General features: G+C 40.4%; 1 protein-coding gene across 1 annotated transcript; it reads left to right on the top strand.

The window, feature by feature from the left end:
• Positions 1-552: 552 nt before the first annotated feature.
• LOC138354302 (DNA excision repair protein ERCC-6-like) lies at positions 553-15,017 on the top strand. Its single transcript, XM_069308453.1, has 2 exons — positions 553-603; positions 14,622-15,017. Exons 1-2 carry the CDS (start codon positions 553-555, stop codon positions 15,015-15,017), a joined length of 447 nt encoding a protein of 148 aa, XP_069164554.1.
• The last annotated feature ends 6,413 nt before the right edge of the window (positions 15,018-21,430 follow it).

The following is a 21,430-nucleotide window of genomic DNA, read 5'->3' as shown; positions in this document are numbered from 1 at the left end:
TTCTGGATGCGTAGGTGGAAGAAGAGGAGCTTGAGGGCAAGGAGGTAAAGCTTGAGGACGCTGAGGTGGTGCTTGAGGATACAGATGTCGAGTGGAGGAACTTGGGGGAAAGAGGTGGAGCCTGAGGACGCGGAGGTAGAGACGATTGATAGCGAGGAGGTGGAAGTGGAGGTGGAGGAACTTGAGGGCGACGAGATGGAGCTTAATAACGCGGAGGTGGAGGTGGAGGACCTTAAAAGCGAGGAGGTGTAGCTTGAGGACGCGAAAGTGGATGAGCTTGAAGGCAAGGAGGTGGAGCTTGGAGACGCGGAGTTGGAAGTTGAGGAGCTTGAGGTTGAGGAGTTGGAGGTGGAGGAGATTGAGGGTGAGGAGGTGGCGCTTGTGGACGCAGAGTTGGAGGTGGAACTTAAGGACACTGAAGAAGAGGTGGAGGAGCTTGAAGGGGAGGAGGTGGAGCTGGGTAAGCTAGAGGGCGAGGCAGTAGAGCTTAAGGACGTGGAGGTGTAGGTGGAGGAGCTTGAGGGCAAGGAGTAGGAGCTTGAGGACGAAGAGATGGAGGTGGAGGAGCTTGAGTGCGAGGAGGTGGAGTTTGAGGACGCGAAGGTGGAGGAGCATAAATGCTAGGAGGTGGAACTTGAGGACGCGGAGGGGGGGAAGAGCTTGAGGGCAAGGAGGTGGGGTTTGAAGACGAGGAAGTGGAGGTGGGGGAGCCTGAGGACGCGGAGGAGCTTGTTGGAAGGAGGTAGGGATTGAGGATGCGGAGGTAGAGGACGAAGTGAGTAGTGGTAAACGACACATAACGCTGCTGTTTTGCTTTTTCCAATGGAAGCGTTATGTGTTGTGTTTTTCGTTATAAATGGCGACAGCAGCGATATGGTGCATGGGTGTTTTTTTGGGTTTTACCAACGGCAGCGATATGGCTCCATGTTTTTTCGTTACCTCAGTGAGATTAAATGGCAGCGATATGGATCCATGTTTTTTCGTTACCTCATTTGGATTAAAAGGCAGCGATATGGCTCCATGGTTTTTTGTTACCCCAGTGGGATTAAATGGCAGCGATATGGCTCCATGCTGTTTCGTTACCTCAGCAGGTGATTGCTCATTTCCAGGTCTCAGCATTCCGCTCAAGGGGATTAAAAAGCTGGTCAATGAGTCGTGAATATTTCGTTACCCCAGCGAGTGATTGCTCGACTCCAGGTCTCTGTGGGAACCGACCTGTGAGATTTATATTTATTTAATTTATATAGAATTTATATATACGTTAATTTGTATACTTCGATAGCAATTGGTATGATGTTAAGTGGACTGTATTTCTGCAATAATCTCACAAATCGATCTACTGCACATTAGGGGGGGTTTATATTGAATTTATATATATGCAGCCAATCAAACTACAGTATTAACTACACACATTGAAGAGGTTCCTTATCTTATTTGTACAGCAGGCCTTAGTCCACCAGATATAACTAGGATGTAGACCCCAAATTTTCCTCGTGTGAGGTAGCTTCCATCACCCTGGTAACTGATACACAAAGCATGCTTCCTCGTCTTGACCTGTCAAAAGGGCGCTAGCTATGAAGCCAGAATCCTAATATATGACAGCTATATCAGAGAAAACACTGTACATTGAACCATAATGACCAAGGCTTAATTACCTAGTTTGAGTCGATCATTTGTGATCTAACTAGCTCACCCTTTATATCTACCTAATATTCATGAAACCCGTTTATCTAAATAATTACATAAACGGGTTTCGGAAAGACACCTCCCTTGTATTTGCTGACAGCGTGTTGATGAAGGAAGACCAGTACTCTGATCTTTGTCACACTTCGTCCAAGAGAATTTATAGGAGCTGTTACTTGCTCCAACGACTCTGGTCTAACAATAACAATGGCTGACTACTCCCTCACAACTAACGCCTCCCTCACTTTATAGAGATGTCAGTAACTGATTGAATGGTCACATTTACTCTACTTTGATTCTGATAATTAAATTAATTTATATGAGATGTTTTTATGATGGTAAAGTCCAAAGACTGATGTATTTAAGAATAATTCCCAGCAGAATAGCTGGTGAATTTATAATAGTATGTGGTAATGATATCCCGTTTTCTATAGACGGAAAGTTCCACTACAAGTTACATTTTCTATGGATTAACTTGTATATACAATGCAGCAATATTATCTGCCTGTATGATATTAGAAAATGGTGTCGGATTTTCCAACATAATTCCCCGGGGGGCTGCTCACGGGTCGAAGTCCTATTTAGAACAGACTAACACCGATACTCCTCCCTCGAATTATTAGATTAATTTGATGTTAGTAGTTAGTAATCACACATTTGTGCGTCTGTTCGTACAGGACGGATGTCCCGCACTCGAGTTACAGGGGTTAGAAGTCCAATGCGATTTCATTTCCCTGTTAACTCTTGAGAGGCTAAAATTCAAGCCTAATTCATATTATTTAACCCAGAAGACTGGATGTGATCAAGTACTAAAGTCAAGTATGATTCAGGGACTGCAGTGAGAGCAGTGACATTAGATATAACTTGAAATTGTTCAGGTAACTGGTCACTGATATATAAACACTGAGGCCCATGGAATTCATCTTGATTAAATAATAAATGTATCAAATCAGTAATCAGATTTATTGGGGTTTAATTTAGTTAATTGATTCAGAGGATTGAATAGCCTATCATTAAAGTCAAGTATGGTTCTGAGACTGCAGTGGGTTCAGTGACATTGGTCGCAGTGACTTGTAGCTGGTTTAGGTTACTGTTCACTGATTTACCACTGAGGCCTCATAAACTCATCTTCAGCTTTAAATGATGATATTAACATCAACCTCTGTTACTCTAGTCAGCTGTAATCTCCTTAGTATAATGCTACTGGAGAAATATAATCAGCTGACAAATTTAGATTTCTACTGGTATTGTTTATCTGCAGCCATAGGTCTCCTCAGGCTTGATACTGGGCCTGAGAGTAATTTGCCTCCTGCAGAATTTAACATGGTTATGCCCTGATATTTAGTAGGGCTACCGATGAATCTATGGCAATAGTCTGTCCCTACAAGGAGACCGAAGTCGGTGAGGTGATCAGACTTAATATTATCTGCCAATTTTATTCCTCTATTTCTCAGGAATTTGGCTGTTGCTCTCAGACCTTGAACTTGTAGGTCTACTGGTATTTTGTCCACCACAATGGCTTGTACTCGACAGACGAACCTGCCTAAACGTACTGATGGTTGTACCACCTGGTAGACTTGAGGTCCTGCATCTGTTGCAAACCCTGAGATGTTGAATGACATCTGGGCTACAGGCCTTAATTGTAGTTCATCTGCCAACTTTTTAGTGACATGTTCTCTGGGATCCTTGGTCAAACAACCCACGGGTATGGACCTTGGCCCTCTTATTCAGGATGGTAATTTTGGCAGTAGGCAAAGTCGTATTACCTTTAGACTTTGCCGATTGGACACTCTTCGTTTGTTGCACCTTGCAGTACTGTACTGTGGTGGGAATGCCATCTTCCACCTTGGGTCTTGAATACGTTAATTTCGTATATTTGCACAGTGCTGCATGGTGCCTACCTCTTCTACACCTGTTGCAGGTGTTGAATTGGGTATCACAATAGTCTATGTTGTGTGACTTGAGACACCTTGCACATCTCCCTAATTCCTGGAGTCGCTTAATACGAGTGTCTCTGGTTGGATAATTAGCACAACAATATGTTGAATGTTTCTTTTTGCAGAACATACATGTCCCCCAGCCTACTGCACGTTTGGAAGTTACCGGTTTGTGTGAACTAGTAACAGTAGGCTTGGAGGATTCTGCTGCATTGCCAGATTTTCTGCAACTTGATGTGAGTGTAATTGACTGATGATTATTTGGGGTAGTTGTTTTACCCTTTAATTGACTCTTATTTTCTATTTCTGAAGGCTCGCATGAGGCTTTAACTTCCTCATTTGCACGTCGTTTGTTTATGATGGAATGAAAACCTCCAGTGATGTCCTGTACTGTCAGGATGGTGGTATGTTGATGTGCATATAATTCATCTAGTATATCGCTGGACAATTTTCGTTGAAGGACTACTTTGGTCATCCATTCACTAGTAGTTATATCAACCTTAAGACTGAATGTTCTTAGTAGTGACTCAAACTCCATGCTGAAGGATTGTAATGAGTCAGCAGTCTGATCAGGTTGAGGTAAATCCAGCAATTGTAGTACTAGATGTATGACAGTTTTCTCATTGCCAGCATTATTCATACTGGCTAGTTGGTTAAGCCTTGTGGAGCTTGCAATGGGGCTGCTCATAATACTGAACAAGCACTGATGGTAGCCTAGGGTAAAATTCTGCACTCATTAGGCGATAATCCTATCTCTACTAGAGGTTAGCACTTAAAATTAATACACATTATATATATACAATCATACACACTAATGATTTGAGTGATAAACCAGTGTCACTGGAAGTACCTTTAGGTTAGCTCTTCTATATCACCCTAGGATGGTATAGACACTAATTAATCACTCAAAGGTGTAATGATCATAAGTAAATTATTATATATACACAACTCAACTCGAGTTGATAAAATTTACACCCAAAATAGGGTCTGCACCATTCATTAATGGTGCTAGGTTGTTCAATATAGTACAACTAGACTATGGTAATGGGACTAGGATGAACAATAAATAGTTCAACTAGTCAATGGTAATATCCTACCATGTTGTGGGTTATCAATTGGTAAATATTATATTGTGATCACTAGTGCAATATATATTAAATAATTCTCTATTTTGGAGAAATAATATACACAATTATTGATAATAGCCTCTATGAAACTTCTAATATTATCAAGAAGTATTAAATATTATTAGTGACCTCGCAAAATTAACTCCACAAATTTCGTGGATAATCTCTCACGAAATTTAACACCACGAAATCCGTGAACAATCTCGCGAAGACACAGCCACTAATTTGGCTGGCTTCAATATTAGCGCTGTCATTTCACGGAATAACACGCCACCAAATATCTGTGGGTGATCCTGAAACCGCTGACTGAGGCTGAACTGAACTGAGAGGGCTCCTGAGCTCGCTCGACGCAACGCCGCCGTCTTTGACTGGCTTTGTATAAATCACACTGCACTAGTATATTTAATGAATCCACTGGTTAACTGGTTTATCCAGTACTAAGATGACCAAATAATCTGTCATCCGACTCGAAGATGACCAATAACGTGGGTTCAAAGTACCAAATAATCCAGTTCCGAAGGTCCAAATAATTCTGTTTCGAAGGACCAAATAATGTGGGAACCGACCTGTGAGATTTATATTTATTTAATTTATATGAATTTATATAGAATTTATATTTACGTTAATTTATATATTTCGATAGCAATTTGTATGATGTTAAGTGGACTGTATTTCTGCAATAATCTCACAAATCAATCCACTGCACGTTAGGGGGGTTTATATTGAATTTATATATATGCAGCCAATCAAACTACAGTATTAACTACACACATTGAAGAGGTTCCTTATCTTATTTGTACAGCAGGCCTTAGTCCACCAGATATAACTAGGATGTAGACACCAAATTTTCCTCGCGTGAGGTAGCTTCCATCACCCTGGTAACTGATACACGAAGCATGCTTCCTCGTCTTGACCTATCAAAATGGCGCTAGCTATGAAGCCAGAATCCTAATATATGACAGCTATATCAGAGAAAACACTGTACATTGAACCATAAAGACCAAGGCTTAATTACCTTGTTTGAGTCGATCATTTGTGATCTAACCGGATCACCCTTTATATCTACCTAATATTCATGAAACCCGTTTATCTAAATAATTAGATAAACGGGTTTTGGAAAGACACCTCCCTTGTATTTGCTGACAGCGTGTTGATGAAGGAAGACCACTACTCTGATCTTCGTCACACTTCGTCCAAGAGAATTTATTGGAGCTGTTACTTGCTCCAACGACTCTGGTCTAACAATAACAATGGCTGACCGCTCCCTCACAACTGATGCCTCCTTCACTTTCTAGAGATGTCAATAACTGATTGAATGGTCACATTTACTCTACTTTGATTCTGACAATTAAATTAATTTATATGAGATGTTTTTATGATGGTAAAGTCCAAAGACTAATGTATTTAAGAATAATTCCCAGCAGAATAGCTGGTGAATTTATAATAGTATGTGGTAATGATATCCCATTTTCTATAGACGGAAAGTTCCACTACAAGTTACATTTTCTATGGGTTAACTTGTATATACAATGCAGCAATATTATCTGCCTGTATGATATTAGTAAATGGTGTCGGATTTTCCGACAGTCTCAGCATTTCGTTCAAGGGGATTAAAAAGCTGGGCTATGTCCCAGTCCATTTTCGTTACCCTAGCGAGTGATTGCTCGTCTTCAGGTCTTAGCATTTCGCTCAAGGGGATTAAAAAGCCGGTCTATGAGTCAGGTGTTTTGCGTTACCCCAGTGACCCTGAAAACTAAATGTAGAATAACCTCATCCCTAGTCTATTTTAATTCTCCTATTTACTTCCAGTCTATGTTTGCCTTTCCATTGGAGACTTTCAGCGCTGTGGAGAGGGGGGACCTGCTGCCTGGTATTGTATAGTGTGGGTTGGTGGTGTTGTCGTTGTTGATCCTTCTTTCTGGACAACCCAACCCACAACTCGGTAGAGTGCTTATACTTTACCAGGAGATCACCCTGGGCGCTTCTGGCTCTTGAAGAGGGGCTCAACGTCACACGTTTAGGGGATGCGGCTCCAATACTTAGCCTCGTTGTCACGTGCACACGCCCACTCGAGCCGCTATGACTCCCCACTCTCTCCTTATGTGATGTGATCTCCTCAATTCCCTCTGACTTATTAGTTTTCTGTTCTACCCTGTCCACAGCAGTGGTTCATGGTTCTTTCTTTCTCTCTCTCCTTCTTTACTACATCCTGGGAAGCCTCACTAGGACAAGGCCAAACACCAGCAAATTTGAATACATTTACTGGACAAAGCACATATACAATACATACTCACATATAATAATAATGAATCCTACACTCTATACTATTTCAGTCAGGTTGCACTCTAACACCATCAGAACTCTACCATCTGCTTATCAAGTGGTATCCTATCTCCTGGTTCACCACCTAATATTACCAATCTCATCAAGTAGATCAAGTCTTATAATACAATGTTGCACTATCAGCAAGAGAATATATATATATATATATATATAAACATGTACAAGGAAAATCAGCGTATGAGTGCTATAACATATATATATCAGTATAAACGTTCCTTGGTACACAACAATGATCAATTGATCACCCTATCAGTCCTAGAACACATACATCTGTAGGTAATCCAGCCTACGACTGTAACTCTGAACCTCAGTATAAACACTCCTCGGCACAAGAACGGCAAACAATCACTCACCTTTCACTGCGTTTTGCATGCTAATGACAACCGAACACTCTATCACCTCCCTAAAAGTAATCATTTAGAACTTCCCTTCCACATCTGGAAGTTCACTACCCTTATCTCTTCAGGTTCTTCCGGGTTTAACTACCAGGATCCTCTGCTGCTCCTCCAGGCTGCAACACCCTGAAGTTTTCCTCGGGCAACTATGGTGCTTCGCCACCTCTACTAGGGTCCTCACAGCTCTCCTGGCTGCTACACCATGAAGTTTCCTCGAGCACCTATGGTGCTTCACCACCTCTACAGAAGCACGTGACACTCCTCTTCACTGCTTCTCCTCACAGCTCGAGGTCCTCTCCTCCACTACCTTGGAGTCTCATCAACTACTCCCTCTGTGCTGGCTTCGATGTTCTCAGCAACTTCTTCCCCAAAGACAAACCTGCAACCCATCGACACTCCAATAAAAATGTTTCCCCTTAAACACATAAACAAAAATAACCACACAATATGTTTGCCTCCAACATTTATCTGTTCTCTACATACTGTGAGAGTGGACTCCCCCGTTTTGGGCTATGTCCATGCTGCTCCTTGCCCGGCAGTCCTCACTCACTCTGGGAGGGTCCTCCGCTGTCAGGAGCTGGGCTCCCTCAGTCACCTGCCAGCGCTCAGAGGGGACGGACGTCGCTCCGTCCTCCAGGACGTTCCTCCCTCTCCACTCTCTTATTTTAGGCCTTCTGCCTTATCAAAACATGTCTAACTTATCAATAAACATTACTACTGTCGCTGGGCACACGACCAACTACAAGTAATCGCTATAGACTGGCTAAAATCGTGCTTACCACAGATTGTCTGGTTGAGGGCGCTCCTCCCTCTGATGGAGTCTGGTCAGGGCACTCCCACGGCCCACAATAATGTCTCTGTCGGATTAATAAACACTCCTCGCCATCCAGGACTTGAGACCACAACGTTCCCAGCTCGATTCCACAGTTGGCACGTCTGCACACTTCTCGTCTCTTGGAGATATATCACTAGGGGTTCCTTTCTGACGGGAGCTCAAACGGAGCACGGCTTCCCCCTGCGATGTTTGGCACTCAAGTGAGGTCAAAGCACTCCAGAAGCGAGCCTCTCGCCTCCAGCAATTTATCCACATCTCCTAACCAGTCATTTATCTATTTTCTTATTCACTGCCCATAATCTCAAATTGTTTATTAAATCTAACCAACTATTTTACATCTGTGTTATCACCTCTATATTTCCAAGACCTTCTAGTCAGGTCAGGCTCAATAGAATAATTCTCAAAGGGGAGACTCGTTTTTCAGCTGCCTGGGATCATAACACTGGGTAACAGCTTCTCCCCCGAATCAATCTACCCTGGCTTTGCGCCCTGGTGGGACCACTCCAGACCAGGCCGACACCAGAGTGCAACTCCATAGTCTCCTGAGACTGATGGATGCCTAGTACTACTATGTTAACTAGAACATCAACTGTTGCTATTAGATGATGAGCGTCAGTAGGTCTATTTCCAATCAATATTCCTTTTCATCTCCATTTATTCACATCAATAATGTAACTCTATTAATATTCAGAAGCTTTTATTTATTCCCCCTTCGTATGTAGAAGCTTTATATTTAGTGTCTGGCCATGGATCGTATATTGAGCACAGGAATAAAATCCATTCATATGAAACAAAGGGGAGCAATACAGAGCATGAACTAACTTGTATCTCACCATTCACCCCTGTTACCAAAGCAGTATTTGCCCAGGTCTTTTTGCCAAATCTGAAACATATCCAATTAATACCCATTGTTACGTTTTCTGTCTCGTGTTGATATTTTTAATGGGCTATATATATCCCTCTTTTTCAATTCCATTCACTCACACCTATATCATATCACCCCATATTTCTTCGCATTTCTAGAGAATGTAATTTAAGTTTTGTCATTCTTTTTTGAAGGATTGCTTATCGAGCATAGGGTGAATACAAATGATAATTCGCTATCCCCCATTTTGTATGAAACCAGAACTCTCCCCCCAGACATGGTGACTTCAACAGGGGATTCAGTAGTGTTCCAAATATATATAATTTAAAAAAAAAACAGGCTACACCAACACTCAGACACTTTTATTTAAATCCTCCTTCACTGCTAGTCCTATGTACGTCTCGCAATCGCTCGAAAACATACCCCCCTCACCTTACTGTAGCATATAACAAATCAAAATACTCATTCAGTGTGCATATATATATATGAACTACATTGAGTAAAAGCAGCCTCGCATGTTTTGAAAAATAGACCTTCTGCAGTTACCTTCATTCTGATATTCTAATCCTTAATGTGGTTTCATCCACCAATAGGGCACGTTGCTTTAAAACATAACGTTACAAGCGGTTCCATGGAAGGACCTTGTCTCTCATTAGCACATTCCTCAATCTCTACTGTTCTCTCCAAGTGACATCACAGGCTATGTCATAATGCCTTGTAAGCACTCATATCTGGCTAATTGTATCATTGCTCATATTTTTCTGTTATTCAATTTATCAGCCCTATATTATCAAACCATAGTAACATAACCTATTATAAACAAACAAATACATTCCACATTCTACAAACCCGTTGTTGTTTAGCAAAGTCACAAGAGCTGGTCTGGTATATGGATAGAGAATGGTCTGCGATTAAAAAAAATAGGTGTTAAGGCTCCACTGCAACCCAACTGTTCAACTATGATGTCACAAAGATGAGCAATGAGGCCCTAGCATGCTGCTTTTCAGTGTGGTCTATTTAATGCTATTATTAAAAAATGGCTAGACTATCCATCCCCACCTAACCTAACTTCATCAAAAACTAAAATAGCGATCCAAATGTCGTACCGCAATTTGAGCAGAATGGTACATCTGGCAGCTCAGCGGATTAGTAGATATGTTGATAGGCTATTCAACTGTCCTCACATCCGACAAACAGCTATCCAAATGTCGCACCACAATTCATCCATCTAGCAACTCAGCTGGATGCTAGCCACTATATTCATAGGCTAATCATTTCTACACGTCAAAAATCCTAATCCTGCTATGCGAATCAGTTGACTTGTTTCTAAACCAACAATCATAAATGCATGCATGCGTACCTACACATACTCAACAACCCTTACACACATAGACAATAGCCTGTTTTTGCCACTATTGCCACATTAATCAGATGCAAATAATGCTACATGAATCCAATACAACATTTACACACCAGATATGACATTTATGCACAAAATATATAATTGACACATAAAATATATCGTTTACACACAAAATAGGCCATTCATACACAAAATATGTCATTTATAGACAAAATATGTCATTTATATACAATATATGTCATTTATATACAATATATGTCATTTATATACAATATATATCAGTTGCACACAAAATATACCATATACACAAATATTATATACAGTCAAAGTATGACAGTTACAGAGAGCATTTTTTTTTTTTTTGAGATATATACAAGAGTTGTTACATTCTTGTACAGCCACTAGTACGCTTAGCATTTCGGGCAGGCCCCTGGAATACGATCCCCACCGAGAAGAATCGTTTTTACAACCAAGTACACATTTTACTGTTGAGTTAAACAGAGGCTATAGTTAACGATTTGCGCCCAGTAAATCCTCCCCGGCCAGGATACGAACCCATGACAAAGCGCTCGCGGAACGCCAGGCGAGTTTCTTACCACTACACCACGGAGCATGGTATTTGCATAACTATAAGAAATTGCTTACATGCCCATGCAATAATAAACGCGCTTTCACTAAACTTACACAATTCCATGAACATAATTTTCACAAAAAAACACACATCGTCTCATAAACCAAAATTCACTTACACACTTGCACATGAAGATCTATTTTTCCGATTACATATACAGAACTTACACAAATACACAATTCACACAAAAAATACAGTTGCACCAGTTCCATTTAAGCAAAATTCAAAAACACAACTTGCGTAAAATTAACTATTCGCACAAAACGATTATAAAACAAGGACAATTATTACACAAATTGTGTAATTATTACACATCTTTGTACAATTAATACAAGCAAAGTTGCTGTATAATTACATACCTTGCGCAATGACAATCAATACACAACATGTGTAAATACATAATTCATACATATACAATTACACAACATGCGCAATTAATACACAACTTGTGCAATTGTTATACATTTGTTCATAATTATTATTACACAACTTGCCTAAATACAATCAAATACTTATCCAGCATAAATATATGCAATATATAATCAAACCAAATATATAAATATACAACTAGCACAAATACACAATTCACTCAGAAATACAATTACAACATATAGACAAGTAATACACAACTTACACAAAAATTTAATCACTACTCAACTAGTATTGTATAAACAATACATAACTAGCGCATATACATTAAATACAGAACTACACAATTCCACAAATACACACACACAAACATATGCATTTAGTACACAACTTGCACAAATAATACACAATTTGCAGGAATATAAACAGTACATTATTACATAATACACAACTTGCTCTAATATAATTATTATGCTATCTGTACGAATACAGTCACAGCCAACTAGGCTAAACAATACACAATTTGCATAATATTTTTCTAGGTATGTTTAAGAGATTAATTATAATGTGCTGAGTTTAACCAACTCCCCCTAAAGTCAGAATTTAACATGAATGAATGGTACGTCTGACATCCTCAATATAAAAACATACATACATTTTCCATTAATATTTCAACATTATTAGTGCTATACTATTCATCTAACATATGTCCATGTTCTTAATGCCTTATTAATACATCCTTGTTAGATCCTCCTCAATCATTTCACACATATTTATTTAGGCACAGACTTATTGGTTCTAGCCTTAGTTATGTTAGGGCAGGTGGAGGTAAGGTGAAGTCAGTAATTTTGTGCATAAATGTCATATCTCTTGTGTAAATGTATTGGATTCATATAGCATAAATTACATCTGATTAATGTGGCAATAGTGGCAAAAACAGGCTATTATCTATGCGTGTAAGGGTTGTTGAGTATGTGTTGGTACGCGTGCATGTATTTGTGACTGTTGGTTTAGAAACAAGTCAACTGATTCGAGTAGCAGGATTAGGATTTTTGACGTGTAGAAATGATTAGCCTATGAATATAGTGGCTACCATCCAGCTGAGTTGCTAGATGGATGAATTGTGGTGCGACATTTGGACAGCTATTTGACGGATGTGAGGACAGTTGACTAGCCTATAAACATAGATACTAATCCGCTGAGCTGCCAGATGTACGATTATGCTCAAATTGCGGTACGACATTTGGGTCGCTATTTAAGTTTTTGATGAAGTTTGGTTAGGTGGGGATGGATAGTCTAGCCATTTTTTTAATAATAGCATTAAATAGACCACACTGATAAGTAGCATGCTAGGGCTTCATTGCTCATTGTGATGTCATTATTGAACAGTCGGGTTGCAGTGGAGCCTTAACACCTATTTGTTAATGGCAGACCATTCTCTATCCCTATACCGGACCAGCTTTTGTGTCTTTGCTAAGCGACAACGGGTTTGTAGAATGTGGAATGTATTTGATAGTTTATAATAGGTTATGTTACGATTGTTTGATAATATAGGGCTGATGAATTGAATAACAGAAAAATATAAGCAATGATACAATGAGCCAGATATGAGTGGTTATAAGGCATTATGGCATAGCCTGTGATGTCACTTGGGGAGAACAATAGAGATTAAGGAATGTGCTAATGAGAGACAGGGTCCTTACTTGGAACCGCATGTAACGTTATGTTTTAAAGCATCGTTCCCTATTGGTGAATCAAACCGCATTAGGGATTAGAATATCAGAAGGAAGGTAACTGCAGAAAGCCTATTTTTCAAAACATGCAAGGCTGCTCTTACGCAATGTAGTTCAAATATATGCACACTGAATGAATATTTTGATTTTATATGCTACAGTAAGGTGTGAGGGGGTATGATTTTGAGCGATTGCGAGACGTACATAGGACAAGCAGTGAAGGAGGAATTAAATATAAATGTCCGAGTGCTGGGGTAGCCTGTTTTTTTTTTTATTATATATAATTGGATTACTACTAAATCCTCTTTTGAAGTCACCATGTCTGGGGGGAGGGTTATAGTTTCATTCAAAGTGGGGGGATAGCGGATTTTTATTTTTATTCACCCTATGTTCGATAAGCAATCCTTGAAGAAAGATTGACAAAGCTTAAATTACATTCTCCAGAAAGGCGAAGAAACATAGGATGACATGATAGAGGTGTGAGTGAAAGGAGACAACAAAGGTGGGATATTAATAGCCCATAAAAAATATCAACACTAAACAATGGGTATTATTTACATATGTTTCAGATTTGGCAAAAAGACCTGGGCAAATACTGGTTTGGTAACAGGGGTGAATGGTGAGATACATGTTAGTTCATGCTCTGTGTTGCTCCCCTTTGTTTCATATGAATGGATTTTATTCCTATGTTCAATATACGATCCGTGGCCAGACACTATATATAAAGCTTCTAGATACGTAAGGGGAATAAATAGGACCTTCTGAATATTAATAGAGTTACATTATTGATGTGTATAAATAGAGATGAAAGGGGATATTAATTGGGAATAGAATTACAGAAGTTCATCATCTAATAGCAACAGTTGATGTTGTGGTTAAGATAGATTGGAAGTAAATAGATTTAAAAGAGACTATGGATGACGTTATTCTACATTTGGTTTCAGGGTCACTGGGGTAACGCAAAACACACGACTCATAGACCGGCTTTTTAATCCCCTTGAGCGGAATGATGAGACCTGGAGATTAACCATCACCCGCTGGGGTAACGAAACAGCATGGAGCCATATCGCTGCCGTTTACTCCCACTGAGGTAACGAAAAAACATGGAGCCATATCGCTGCCGTTTTATCTCACTGATGTAACGAAAAAACATGGAGCCATATCGCTGCCGTTTTATCTCACTGATGTAACGAAAAAACATGGAGCCATATCGCTGCCGTTTTGACTCATTGAGGTAACGAAAAACATGGAGCCATATCGCTGCCGTTGATAAAACTTAAAAAAAAATGCACTATATCGCTGCCGTTAATAAAAATTTGAAAAACCCATGCACCATATAGCTGCCGTCGCCATTTGTAACGACAAACACACGACACATAACGCTGCCGTCGGAAAAAGCAAAACGGCAGCATTATGTGTCGATTACCACTACTGAAGTACTTGAGAGCGTGGAGGTGGAACTTGAGAACGTGAAGGTGGAGGTGCTTGAGGGAGAGGAGGTGGAGCTTGAGGACGAGGAGGTAGAGGTTGAGGAGCTTGAGGCCGAGGAGGAAGAGCTTGAGGATGCGGAAGTGGAAGTGGAAAAGCTTGATTGCAAGGGAATGGAGCTTGAGGGCGAGGAGGTAGAGGTTGAGGAGCTTGAGGCCGAGGAGGTAGAGCTTGAGGACGCGGAAGTGGAAGTGGAGAAGCTTGATGGCAAGGGAATGGAGCTTGAGGACGCGAAGGAGAAGGTGTAGGACCTTATGGGCGAGGAGGTAGAGCTTTAGTAAGTGGAGGTAGAGGTGGAAGTGGAGGAGCTTGGGTGTGGGAGGGCGAGGAGGTGGAGGTGGAGGAGCTTCAGGACGCGAGTCGAGATGGAGGTGGAGGTGGAGGAGCTTGTGGATGATAATCGAGGTGGAAGTGGAGGAGCTTCAGGACGCGAATCGTAGTGGAGGTTCATGAGGGCTAGGAGGGAAAGTGGAGGAGCTTGAGAGGGAGGAGGTGGAACTTGAGGATGCAGAGGTGGAGGTGTAGGAGATTGAGAGCGAGAAGGTGGAGCTTGAGGAGGTGGAGGAACTTGAAGGCGAGGAGGTGAAGCTTAAGGAGGCGGAGGTGTAGGAGCTTGAGAGCGAGGAGGTGCAGGAGCATGAGGGAGAGGAGGTGAAGCTTGATAACGTGAAGGTGGAGGAGCTTCAGGCAACGAGGTGGAGCTTTATAATGCAGAGGTGGAGGAGCTTGAGGGCTAAGATGTGGAGTTTGAGGACGCGGAGGTGGAGGAGCTTGGAGGGAGGAACAAGTGGATGGAGTGACAGAGGGATGAGAGGAGCGTCCCTCTTTTTTGGGGGGTGGGGGGGGGCAGGTAAAACGGAGATGGTTTTATCTTTATCTACTCTGACTGATAAATAGGAGCTGCCTCGTATGGGCCAATAGGCCTTCTGCAGTTGCCTTTGTTCTTATGTTCTTATGTAACAGGGAAACACAAATTAATGACATCGAAATAGGGAGTGAGCTAGGGAACAGTGATCACAAAGTAATCAGATTTAGCATAGAATGGAATAGACCTGTAGGAGAAAATTCTGTTAAAGTGCCAGATTTTCGAAAAGCTGATTTTAATAGCCTAAGAAATTTTTTGGGTCAAATAGATTGGAAAGTCTTTGGTATGGGGTGTGGGCCGGTCTTGGAGCGAGACATGAACCCAGCGATAGGTGACGTAAAAGGGGATTTCAATGTGGATTTAATATATAACTTATTTAAGAATATTCTAAACAAAGGACAGGAACGTAGTATACCATACAAATTGAATGGACCGAATACTAATGACCCGAAGTGGATAACAAATAATTTAAAGAACCTTATAGGTAAAAAGAGAGCTTGGTACAAAAGGATTAAGAACGGGGAAGTCAGTTTAGAACAGGAATTCATACAACTGGTTAGAAATGTTAAAAAAGAGATAAGGAAAGCAAAAAGAAACTATAAAGTTCGCATAGCAGAGCAAGCAAAGTCAAATCCTAAAGGGTTTTTTCAGTTATATCGAACTAAGACTAGGGAAAGGATAGGTCCATTAAAATCTGAGACAGGTCAAATAACGGATAATGACAAGGAGATGAGCAGTATTTTTAACAAATATTTTATATCTGTATTTACTAAAGAAGAACTTAACAATATGCCTTCAGCCGAACAAGTCTATGTGGGTGGGGATGAGGACAGGTTGACTAGTTTAGCAGTTACCAGGGAGGATGTAATTAAACAATTAGAAAAACTAAAACCAAACAAATCCCGAGGGCCGGATGAAGTGTTTGCCAAGGTGCTTAAAAAATGTAAAGAGGAGCTTTCCGAGCCACTGTCTACCATATTTAATAAATCAATAGAGTCAGGCAGAGTGCCAGAGTCATGGAAGGTAGCTAATGTGGTACCAATTTTTAAGAAAGGAGATAGATCACTTGCGTCAAACTATCGGCCAATTAGCCTAACGTCTATTGTGGGAAAGTTACTTGAATCAATAATTGCAAATACAATTCGTCTCCATCTTGAAAAACATATATTAATAAATGAGTCGCAACATGATTTTACAAATGGCCGTTCATGTTTAACAAATTTGCTAACTTTTTATTCCAGCATAGTTGAGGCAGTTGATAGTGGTAAGGATTGTGGTGTTGTGTACCTTGACTTTAGCAAAGCTTTTGATACAGTGCCACATGAAAGACTAATTAAAAAAATAGAAGCTCATGGTATTGGGGGTGCTATATTAAGTTGGATTAGGGCATGGCTATTCCAATGGAAACAGAGAGTTAGTATAAATGGGGTTAAGTCAGAGTGGGATATTGTTGTTAGTGGAGTACCTCAGGACTCTGTCCTGGGACCTCTGTTGTTTATAATTTATATAAATGATTTAGATTCAGGTTTGAGTAGCAACATTTGCAAATTTGCCGATGGTGCTGGGGTTGGTGGGGGGTTTGAACATAAGAACGTAAGAACAAAGGTAACTGCAGAAGGCCTATTGGCCCATACGAGGCAGCTCCTATTCTATAACCACCCAATCCCACTCATATACTTGTCCAACCCGCGCTTGAAACAATCCAGGGACACCACCTCCACCACGCTACGCGGCAATTGGTTCCACAAATCAACAACTCTGTTACTGAACCAGTATTTACCCAAGTCTTTCCTAAATCTAAACTTATCCAATTTATACCCATTGTTTCGTGTTCTGTCTTGTGTTGATATTTTTAATACCCTGTTAACCCTTAAACTGCGCATGGCGTATATATACGCCCTGAGTAACATGTCCCATGGTGCGCATGGCGTATATATACGCCATAGGGTGCCAGGCCTGATTCAAATGGCCCGCGGCTACGCGGGGTTCACAGTAGCTTCCTCAGGGCTCTTGTTAACAGATGCCATTTAAAAAAAAAATCGTGGGCAATATTCTTAGGTGTGAGAGGCACAGTACTGTTGGAGCAACCAAGGCTGGCGCACGCAGCATGAGCGAACAGCATTGCTGTTCAGCTTGTGACCACAGCATCGCCGAAAAATGTCAAAATAAATATATAATTGTTATTATTTAGCGATGACAATATTACAGATGACCAATGACTGTGATATAAATAACCAGGGTTGTGATAATAGCAGGATTGTTATAATAATTAGCGCTGTGAGAGGAGTGATGCTGAGAGATGGAGGGAGACAGCATCGTTTACTGACTGTGTGGCTAGCTGTTATTGTTTGCATTCACCATACCAGGTCAGTGGTTCTCTATGGTGAACACAAATGTAGATACTTATATATAATGTGTGTATTAGTGTAATAACAGCAAAAGGATTATACTGGGAGGAGCCATATGGGTGACGGAGGTGACGTCGTCTGCACGATTTGTCTAGCTGTTTAGAGAGTGGCCACTATGCTTTTTGGGCGCACTACAAGCTTAGGTGTACAGTTACGGTGCATAAAACATGTAGATATTTATATATAATATGTGTATATAGGGTAATAACACTGCAATCAGTATTGTTGGGGTAGAAAGTTTAGTGCGTGTGACCTTGAAAGAGTGAGGGAGCCACCAGCCGCCATCTGTGTATAGCGACGACTCTTAGTGCCTGAACTAACTATATCAGCTTAGCTGTACAGTTGTGGTGAACAAAATATATACATACTTATATATAACGTCTGTATATAGTGTAATAACACCACAAATGGTATTATTGGGGAAGAAAGTTTAGTGCGTGTGTTGAGGGAGTGGCAGCGAGTGGCTGGCTGGTGTGTGGCGGTAACTCTTCGTTGCTTTTCGACTCTCAATACCAACTTAGTGGTTCGTTATGGTGATCAAAACATACAGATACTTATATATAACCTGTGTATAGAGTGTAATAGCAGCAAAACAATATGTTTATTGTTTTTATAAACATAATAATTGAATCACTAATATGCACATCATACTTTTGAGTATAGCGATTATTCACCACTTCTATTATATAAATATATTACAATACACACTATTGAATAATATTACTGCAAAAAAACTAAGAAAAAATCAATCGGAGACATTGAAACAATTAGGAAATAATATCTTAGTGGCAACTCCCATCTGTCAGCGCGGGTGACGCTGACCGGGTCTGACGACTGCTCTGTCAACGCCCACTTTTTGCCAGACTTCCTCGGTCAATTGCGCTAAAAATATGTCACCTACGATTTTTTTTTATTTTTTCCGTGCACAGGGGACACAAATTAACATGTTTAGAAGACGAAAATTTTTTTTTTAATTTTTTTTTTCTTGCGCACAGGGGTGTAAATGTCCCAAGGACCCCTGAGCAGTGTAAGGGTTAATATCCCACCTGTTATGTCCATTCATCCACTTGTAAACTTCTATCATGTCACCCCCTAACTCTTCGCCTTTCCAGTGAATGCAACTTAAGCTTTGTTAATCTTTCTTCATATGAAAGATTTCTAATTTGGGGAATTAACTTAGTCATCCTATGTTGGACACGTTCAAGTGAATTTATATCCATTCTATAATACGGCGACCAAAACTGAACTGCATAATCTAAATGGGGCCTAACCAGAGCAAGATATAGCTTAAGAACCACACCAGGTGTCTTGTTACTAACGCTTCGATTAATAAATCCCAGTGTCCTATTCGCCTTATTACGAACATTCATGCATTGTTCCTTTTGTTTTAAATTCTTACTAATCATAACTCCCAGATCCTCCACTGTGAGAGGTTGTGTTAGCTGGAGCTCTGGAGTAACATTATTATTGCAATAATGGAAGGATTAGTGAATGTTTTGGTGAGTTTGGTTGGAGCTCTGAGCAGCAGAGATGGATTCCCTGAGGGAGGAGGTACGACGGCTGAGACTTCGAGAGGAAACGAAGGAGGAGACCAGTGTTGACGAGACCTTATCGTGGAGAGTAGTGAAAGACAGGGGTCTTAAGAAGACCTTGACAAGGCCGCCTACAGACGCCCTAAGGACGGCAAATTCATTTGCCGTGTTGGAGGACGAGTGCTGTAGTGCGCCTGCAGCGAGGAAATCAGCGAGGAACGGCGGAGCGCAGGCCCCTCAGGCTGCTCAGAAAGTTAGGGCGGTACCGAAGCGAATTTTGGTTGTGGGAGATTCCCAGGTGAGGTATTTAGACAGAACGTTTTGTGCCAGAGATAGGGGGAACAGATTAAGGGTTTGCTATCCGGAGCTGGAATTGGTGATATTGTTGAAAACATGAATGATATTTTGACTGGAAGTGGGAACAAACCCATTATTTGTATTAGTGGAGGGGGTAATGATGTTGGGCGAGTTAGGAGTGAGGAACTAATACAGAGATTTAGGACAGCCATTGAATTAGTTAGGAGCAAGGGAGGAATCCCGATCATATGTGGCATTCTTCCAAGAAAGGGAGTGGGAAATGAATGGATGTCGAGGGCACTTGGTGTCAATTGCCGGCTGGAAAGATATTGCAAATCAAATGCAATATCTTTCATAGACAACTGGGAACGCTTCTATGGAAGAAATGAAATGTATACTCGTGATGGGGTGCATCTATCGAGGGCTGGGGTTGTTGCTGTTGCAAACTCGTTGGATCCAGTGGTTAGAGGTGTTTGTTTGGGTTTAAACTGTTAGTAGATAGTGGTATGGGAATTGATTTGGAGGAAGGAGGTAATAAAAGTATGTGTTCGTGGGAGAAAAGAATTGGCAAAATGATCAGGGAAAGAAAAGGGCCTCAAAATAACAATTCACTTAGGATATATTACACTAACAGTAGAAGTCTAAGAAATAAAATTAATGAATTAAATGCTCTTGTCTGCACAGAAAAAATAGATATTATTGCACTTACCGAAACGTGGATGAACGTAGAAAATAGAGAACAATTAGCTGAATATCAGATAAATGGATTTAAACTATTTCACATAGATAGATATATTAGACGAGGAGGGGAAGTAGCCATATATGTTAGGGACAATTTGAAATGTAGTCTCAAAGAGGGAATCAAAACTGAGCCACACACAGAAACTATTTGGATAGAATTAAACGAAAAAGCAAATAATATTATAATTGGAGTTATATATAGGCCACCAAATTTAGACAGAATGGAAGCAAAGCATCTATGGAATGAAATATCTAGAGCATCTAGATCTAACAGTATTTATGTCATGAGTGACTTTAATTTTAGTGGAATAAACTGGGTGAACAAAACAGGGAATAGTGAAGCAGAAGATTTTCTAGAATTAATTGACGATTGCTTTCTTACGCAACACATTAATGAACCAACGCGGGAAATTAATATTTTAGATTTAGTGTTAACTAACAGGGAAACACAAATTAATGACATCGAAATAGGGAGTGAGCTAGGGAACAGTGATCACAAAGTAATCAGATTTAGCATAGAATGGAATAGACCCGTAGGAGAAAATTCTGTTAAAGTGCCAGATTTTCGAAAAGCTGATTTTAATAGCCTAAGAAATTTTTTGGGTCAAATAGATTGGAAAGTCTTGGGTATGGGGTGTGGCCCGGTCTTAGAGCGAGACATGAAATCAGCGATAGGTGACGTAAAAGGGGATTTCGATGTGAATTTAATATATAACTTATTTAAGAATGTACACTAACTTCTACTTCTAACTGTACACTACTTCTAACTTCTACTGTACACTAACAGTAGAAGTCTAAGAAATAAAATTAACGAATTA

The sequence above is a fragment of the Procambarus clarkii genome, chromosome 62 (genome assembly GCF_040958095.1).
Source record: "Procambarus clarkii isolate CNS0578487 chromosome 62, FALCON_Pclarkii_2.0, whole genome shotgun sequence".
Taxonomy (NCBI): domain Eukaryota; kingdom Metazoa; phylum Arthropoda; class Malacostraca; order Decapoda; family Cambaridae; genus Procambarus; species Procambarus clarkii.
Note: the sequence above shows the minus strand (reverse complement) of the source record. Positions and strands in the feature narration are given on the sequence as shown.